We start from the raw sequence: 7,112 nt of genomic DNA on the forward strand, positions 1-7,112 counted from the left end.
CGGCCTGAGCGCGTCGTGGGGCGAACCCGGGGGCCTGCGCGCGGCGGGCGGCGGCGGCGGCAGCATCAGCAGCTTCTTGAGCTCGCCCTCGGAGTCGTCGGGCTACGTCACGCTGCACTCGGACTCGATGGGTTCGGCGTCTTAGGGCCCGCCGGCGCCTCCCCAAGTCTCCAGGCGGGCCGGGCCACCCACGGGGCCAAAGCACCAAAGATGCCATCCTAACCCGGCCCAGGCTCGGGGCAGGCTACGCTGAGGCCGCCGGCGGCGCCTGGACTTGCGCTAGCCCTGACGGGGCGGCGGCTGTGCGCCGCCCCGGAAGCGGCCATTGCCTGGAGGGGCAAAGCCCGCCCCGGACGACCACACTGGGCGCGGACCAGCCTCTGGGCAGGGCATCTCTGGGCAGAGTGAGGCTGGGCCTTGGGAAAAGGCGGGCTCCGCACGGGGCAGCTGGCTACCGCCGGACGGAACAAAGCCCAGCCCTGCAGGAGCCACCAGACTGCAGCCGCTTCCCACTCTGCACCGTAATTGTCACACCTCAGGGGGTGGGGTACAGACAGGGTCTGTAAGCACAGGGGTCTTCAGAGCCCAAACCAAGTTCTCTGAGCAGGTCTCCCTGCTGACTTGTTCTGCCTTGGTTTCCGCATCTGTGAGGAGCAGGTGACCATGTTAGCTCTCAGGACTGTCTGGACAAGTCTCCTGGTCTGTGTGCCCCGGCCGCCACCGAGGGGACAGGGAGTGAGTAGTGGAGGACCCTCCATGGGTCCTCTGTGGGGCTCAGTTTTCAGGGGCCTGGCGTGGCCCCCAAGCCTGAGGCCTCCCACACTTAGTGCCCCTGGCCCCCTTGAGAACTCTCCCCAGCCAAGCTAAAGCACAACACTTTCGCACCATCACCATTGGCACACACCCACCTTGGCCGCTGTTAGCATCCCACTCTCATCACTGTGCCTCCACTGCCTATGCACAACATGTCAGCCACCTCTCTGACTCCCACCACGAAGGTCGTGGGTACGTGGTGGAGAAAACTGAAGCAAAGGGGGAACGGGCTTCCTTCTCCTGGTGCCAATCCCCAACCTGTGCAGGTCTGGCCAGGAAGGGATCTTGCCTTAGAGGCCTTGCAGCTTCTGGGTTCAAGGCCTGGTCCCTGGTAAGAGTCTTCCTCCACCCTGGGGCAGGGGTCTTCTTTTGCTCTCCATGCTGGGCAGACCTCTTGCAGGCCTGGGCTTGGCCATGAGCCCTTGGGAGGGCCTGCTGGGTCTTGCATGGAGGAAGACCCTCGACTCAGGCTAAGGAGAAGCCCAGGAATAGCTGTGGACTTTGAGCTGGAGGGGCTGGGATGAATGCAAAGACTGTCTCATTCCATCCCCTGCCTCCATGCAGTGGCCCCTCCATGTGAAGATCTGGAGGGGGTTCCAGGGCCTGCAAGGAGCTGGTCTACCCCCTCTCCCCTCCTACTCTGCAACCTGGAATTGCAGCACTGCCTCTGCCCCTCAGGTGGCCAAGCCTGTCTCCTCACCCTCCAGACGGGGTCCCAGCTCCAGAGAGGCCTCTGGGAGCCGGGAGAACAGGGGGGACTACGCAGCTCTGTCTCACCTTCAGAGGCCCCTTCAGTCTCTGGCTGTGGGGTAACTTGGGGGGAGGAGCTGGCCACAGGTGAGTAAGGCAGGAGGCTCCAGTCCAGCCTCAGCCATGGGAGGCCTGCCTCGCCAACGCTGCTGTACCTTCAAGGACCCACATGTGATGTGGGGGCGGAGGTAGCCGGTTAGCCACTGTTCCCCACCCGCCGCCGGCCGATTTGTCACCTTGGGTTTTTATATCCAATCTGTGTATTTCATATCCAACGGCAATACTTGCAAGGAGGCGTGGTCCCCTGAAGTCCCTCCAGTCCTGGTTTTTACAAAATTATTAAAGAAGAGGGAGGACCCCAGGCAGAGGCCCCCGGAGCGTGGGGCTCCCCCTCTCACCTTGTCTTGCCTCCAGGCCTGTTTGCTGCCCTGATGAGCAGCTTGGCCCTGGGTTCACTGTGGAGGGAGCTCTGTCTTCATACCACCACCCAGCCCAGAGCCAGGGATCCGTTTGTAGTTTTTTTTGACAACTGAACATTTATCTTCTGTACAGAATCTAATAAAAACTTCCTATGATTTGCACCAGGCAATCCGAGGCCGATTTCATGGAAACACTTAGAACCTAACAGCACCGCTGGCCAGCTGCCCCTAAACGTCTCTCCCTCTGGGTCCTGAATTCCTCCGCTAGTGCACCCTTCCTTTGGGTTGGACTTGCCCCTTTCTCTAGGCAAATCCAGCGGCCCCACCCAGCGAGTGAGTCAGACCTGGGGCAGCAGCAGGATGGAGCGGCCTGGTGGGTTCCAAAGCCCTAATAAAGGGCGGAGATGACCTATGAGTGCAGATGGCAGCCCCTGCCCAGGTTTGGCTTCAGGGACCACTAATCCCAGTGAGGCTGATTCCGGAGGCCGAGAAAGGCAGAGCAGTTGGAGCCGTGCCTAGGGGAGGAGGACCCATTGTGCCGGTTGACCCGCCCACCAGCCTGGGTTGGAATTCCGAGGACGTGCCCTGGGTCCGCGATGTAAGATCGCCACCTGGTGGCCGGCAGGAGCCTGGTGGCCTGCAGAAGGATTAGTGTCGGGAAGTTGAGACCCGAGAGGCCGCCCCGGGACCACCACTGCAGGAGCCCCGCCCCAGCACCGGAGAGCCCGCTGGGTGGTGCGGTAGGGGAAGCCGGGTCGCCCTCTCCCCGCGGTCTGACCAGGACGGGTTTAGCACACGGCAAGGCAGGGGCAGCCCAAAATGAGAAACGTTTTATACAAAGTTGATGTTGGCAGTTCAAAAAGATTCACCTAAGTAGGCATCACAGGAGCAATTAGAACCTTCGTGGCCTCTTTATACCCATTTCAGAAGTTCAAACTGTCCTTATTTTGAATTTCAAGCTGGTGGGAGGAGGTGCTAGGATCTCTTCCTGGGCTCAGGGCAGGGTCCCTGTCCTCCACCCCCAGGCTTCCCCTCGAGGGCCGGGAGCCCCGGGTTCGAGTCCGGGCACAGCAATGACCTCATTTTCGGACGAGTAAACCGTCGCACAGCACTCCCAGGGTTGTCAAGGGTGGTGGGCTCCCTGGAGGCCCCAGAGGTCCAGAGTCGGGGGCTCTGCGGGGCCGGGGTCTTTTCCAAGTGGGGAGAAGTGAACTCTCCCTTGAGAGGAGCCGGGGTGTGCCCTAGCAGCCCCCAAGTTGGTGCGACAGTGCGCGGGGTACCTACCAGAAGCCGCGCGGAGCCAAGCGTCGGGTGGCCGGGGCGGTAGGTGGAGCATCTTACCGGGCGGGGCCACAGCGCTGAGCGGCCGCTGGGCAGGGTCGCTAAGGAGGGGGCTTCCGAGAGGGCAGACTTAGGAGCGTGCGCCAGCGGGTGGGCCGCGCCGCGTGCGGAGGGGGTGGGGATCCCTGGAAGCCGAGCGGGTCCAGGACTGGGATGGGATGGGGGCCCCTTGCCGGGGGGGCGGGGCCTGGCGCGCTTTGTGCCGGTGGGAACCGGGCGTCCCTGGCCGGCTGAATGGGCAGGGGCGGGGCAGCGATTCTCCTCGCTGCGAGGGGTCCGCTCTGTGCTGCTGCGGACGGCGACCTTCCCACCGCGGCGCGGCCGCGGGGCGGGGACGAGCTGCCCGCCAGGGGCCCTGGGAAAGGGGCGCAGCCCGGGACACCCACTCCCAGCCCCACTGGAAGGTGGGAGGAGGAGAAAGCGGGTCCGGCCTAAGTGGGTAGGGCCGGGGTGGGGGGTGGGTTATGCCTAGACGCGCAGAACCCGGTCCAATCGTAGCTTCGTGTATTTCCCCGAGTTCGAAGAGACGCGGCACCCTCCCGGCCACCCCGTCCCGGGACCAGAACCGATGACCGGAGTCCCGGCCGTCCAAAACAGTCTCTGCGTCCCCAGGCCAGACGAGGGCCTCTGTGAGTCCGAGGCCGTACCTGATTCTCACCAGGGCCGCCACAAGCGCAGCCCCGGCCCCGGGCTCTCGGCGAAGCGGCGAGACGCCGACTGCCGCGCGGGGATGCTAGTGGACTGACCGGGGAGACCTCCAGATAAGAGGAGCCGGGGTGGCGGAGACCGCGAGCCGGCGGCGGCCGGAGCAGGGACCCAAACTGGGGGGGCGCCGGGGCCGCGCCGCGCGGGTGCCTCGGGGCCGGGACTGGCGCTGTCCATGGTGCTGCCACCCGCGCGCTCGTGCGCCAGGGGGCAGCGCAGACCGTCGCCGCCCTCCTCTTCGCGCCGCAGAGGCTGGCTAACGCCCGGTAGACAGCCGCGGAAGCCCGACGGGTACTCGGCTCCGCTGGGGACCGGCCAGAGCCCTGGGGGGAGGGGAGCGGATGAGAGAAATGCGGAAAGGAGGGGAGAGGAGGAGGAAAGGAAAGATGGAGAGAGGAGAGAGCAAGGGAGGGGAGAAGTGTGGAGGGAGGGAAGAGAAGGGAGGGGAGTCAGCCCGAAACCGCTCCCCCCTTCCCGGGTCCAGACCTTCGCCCACCCAGATTACAATTCCACAGCCAGCCGGGCTTTTGCTGCCTGCCCACTCACAGCAATATGGGGCCCCCTTGTCACTCAACTGCCCACTGCCCTGAGCAGTTCTTCTCCGTCCATCCCTCCTTTATCTGGCCTTGTAGAATCCGTGGCTCTGACCCCACAAGTTCCCCCGCCTCTTCGCCCGACTCCCCAAGCCATCCCGCTACCTTGCACCGAGTTCTGAAGGCTTTTCATGTACTTGACGCTCAGCTCCAGTATGTCTGCCTTCTCCAACTTGCGTTTCCGGATCTGGGGATCCGTGGAAAGGGCTCTTAGCACCGCAGCCTGGGCTGGAGCAGATGAGGCTGGGGACCGTATCATCTTACCTCCACCGAGTCCCCTTTCTCACCTGGTGCGAGTAGTGTTTCTCTAGCAACGATCTGAGCTGCTCCAGCGACACATTAATGCGCGCCCGTCGCTTCTTCTCCATCAGCGGCTTGGAGATCTGTGGGTGAGCAGCAGTTAGAGGGCAGGGCCTTGGCCCTCTCGCGCTCTGCCTCACCCCTCACGCCCGCAGCCCTCAGGACCCCAGACCTTGCGGAAGTTGCCGGCGGGGCCGCCAGAGCTGCCCTGGGTCTCGGACTCAGTGCCCATGTTGTCGTATAGTGGAGGCCACTGGAGGCGGCACCACCTTTATAGGGGCACCTCGTTTACATGTCAATGAGGCGCTCCTGGACTTGTGGAACCCCCAGGGGGAGGGGGATGAGAGAGGGACAAACTGGGAAGTTCGCCACCTCCCTCTGCCTCTTCTCTTCCCTTAGTCCAGGCCTCACCTCCAGGACCCCTCCTCCCTCCTGAGGGACCACCTTTACCCTTTCTCAGTCTTTCCTTTTTTTTTTTTTTTTTTGTCTACGTTGGGTCTTCGTTGCTGCGCACGGGGTCTCTCTAGTTGCGGGGAGCGGGGGCTACTCTTCGTTGCGGTGCGCGGGCTTCTCATTGCGGTGGCTTCTCTTGTTGGGGAGCACGGGCTCTAGGCGCGTGGGCTTCAGTAGTTGCGGCACACAGGCTCAGTAGTTGTGGCTCACGGGCCTAGTTGCTCCACGGCATGTGGGATCTTCCTGGACCAGGGACCAAACCCGTATCCCCTGCACTGGCAGGCGGATTCTTAACGACTATGCCACCAGGGAGGTCCTCTCAGTCTTTCCTTTCTCCCTCTCACCCTCACCACTGCCTGAGTCTGGAATTCCTTCCCATGCCCATCCCTTCCCGTCCCAGTCTCCCTAAGTTCTGGGCCTCACCACCAAGCCCACTGGGGGAGGTCCATGGGCCCAGATGGCTGCAAGACCCACTAATGACTATGACCGAGCACCGGGCCTCCTCGGGCCTGATGAAGACGCGGAGGCAGGGAGCAGCCACCAGCGAGGCCTTTCTGCTGGCTTCACGCTCGGGCCGCGCTGGTGATGCCACATTACTCGCCCTAATGTCGGGACAATGCAGCAATTTTCTGCCCGTGGCCACTCAAAGCCAGGTGCAGAGCAGGCCCGCGGGGGCCAAGCAGCAACATGTGTCCCATTAAAGCATGCAGCCCGCCCGCGGGGCCACAGCCAGCCTCCTCCTTGGGGCCTCGGGACTGGGAGCCGTCCTGCGTCGGGGTTCAGTCTGGGCTCAGGGGCCCTCCGGCCCTGTTAGGACCCAACCCACACTCTTCAAACTGGGGGGCAAGCTGCAGGCAGCCTCAGGCCAGGGCAGTCAGAAAGGCCTCCCCCACCCCCAGTCCTGAGTTTGCAGGCTGGAAAACTCAGGCTCTGAGGACCTTTCCCTCACAGGGAAGGCCTAGGAGTTTATTCCCCCCACCCCTGTCCGTTGGCCTTCTCTGGGTCCCAACAAATGGGAGGTGGTGGTGAAGACCACTGAGCATCTGGGGAGAGCACCGTTCTGCACGTTTGGAGGTCCGGGATGTCAACCCCTGTTCATTATTAAGGCTGTGGCTGAAGACCCAAGGAGCTCAGAGGAGGAGACACCTGCCCCCGGACCCCCTAGGCCCTACAGCACGACTCCGGTGCAGCCCCTGCTTGGGCTTCAGGAGGCTGGGCTCCAGGAGCTGGGAGGGACGGGAAAACTGACGTCTGCGGGAGTCCCTGGGTTCAAACCTACACAGCTCCCTTTACTGAGTTCCCTTGGCCTCAGTGAACATGCGGCCCCTAGCGCTGCTTGTGAGGGCGCTGTGGAAGTCGCAAGGACCCAAAAGTTCGCCAGTGGAGCCCTGCTGCCGAAGACTGAACAAACTGGACTTTTCGGGGTCCCAGGGGGTGGGGGGAGGGGAAATTGCTGGGTCCTTGGTGGGCCCCAGCTCCATCCTCTTACCCATCCACCCCCCCCGCTCGGGGCATTGATGGGCCCCTGCCCGGCAGTGGCGTTCCCAGGCGCCAAGCAGCGTGGAGAATCGCTCCCCGCCCTCCTTTCAGGCGGAAGCGTCGGCGACAGCGGCTCCAAAGTGTTCTTTCGCCCCGGCCGCAGGGCCCGCCGGTCAGATCCGGGCCGGGCCCGGCCCAGGGCGGGTGGCGAGGCCGCGGCGGGACTGCGGGCGCTGGCACGCGCCGGGCGGCTTTGAAG

The 7,112-nt window shown here is 63.7% G+C and overlaps 2 protein-coding genes across 2 annotated transcripts in view; one reads left to right on the forward strand and one right to left on the reverse strand.

Annotated features, from left to right (window-relative positions):
- GPR153 (G protein-coupled receptor 153) overlaps positions 1-2,102 on the forward strand; it is a 6,663-nt gene extending 4,561 nt beyond the window's left edge. The window contains exon 6 of the mRNA XM_024756121.1: positions 1-2,102. Within this exon, the coding sequence (XP_024611889.1) occupies positions 1-145 (145 nt within the window). The 3' untranslated portion in view covers positions 146-2,102.
- A 1,875-nt stretch (positions 2,103-3,977) lies between these two features.
- On the reverse strand, positions 3,978-4,989 carry HES3 (hes family bHLH transcription factor 3). The gene is made up of 3 exons (XM_024756125.1): positions 4,909-4,989; positions 4,727-4,808; positions 3,978-4,351 (listed from the first exon to the last, which is right to left on the reverse strand). Exons 1-3 carry the CDS (start codon positions 4,987-4,989, stop codon positions 3,978-3,980), a joined length of 537 nt encoding a protein of 178 aa, XP_024611893.1.
- Between the last annotated feature and the right edge of the window lie 2,123 nt (positions 4,990-7,112).

The sequence above is a fragment of the Neophocaena asiaeorientalis genome, unplaced genomic scaffold, assembly GCF_003031525.2.
Source record: "Neophocaena asiaeorientalis asiaeorientalis breed wild unplaced genomic scaffold, Neophocaena_asiaeorientalis_V1.1 scaffold1247, whole genome shotgun sequence".
NCBI lineage: Eukaryota > Metazoa > Chordata > Mammalia > Artiodactyla > Phocoenidae > Neophocaena > Neophocaena asiaeorientalis.

What these genes read in the sequence shown, in the direction of transcription:
- HES3 (XM_024756125.1), bottom strand. Translation starts at nt 4,989, where the DNA reads ATGGAGAAGAAGCGACGGGCGCGCATTAATGTGTCGCTGGAGCAGCTC. An exon ending in AGAAACACTACTCGCACCAG is followed by an intron (nt 4,809 to 4,908) that starts GTGAGAAAGGGG and finishes ACGGATCCCCAG; the next exon opens with ATCCGGAAACGCAAGTTGGA. An exon ending in CCTTCAGAACTCGGTGCAAG is followed by an intron (nt 4,352 to 4,726) that starts GTAGCGGGATGG and finishes CCCTCCCCCCAG; the next exon opens with GGCTCTGGCCGGTCCCCAGC.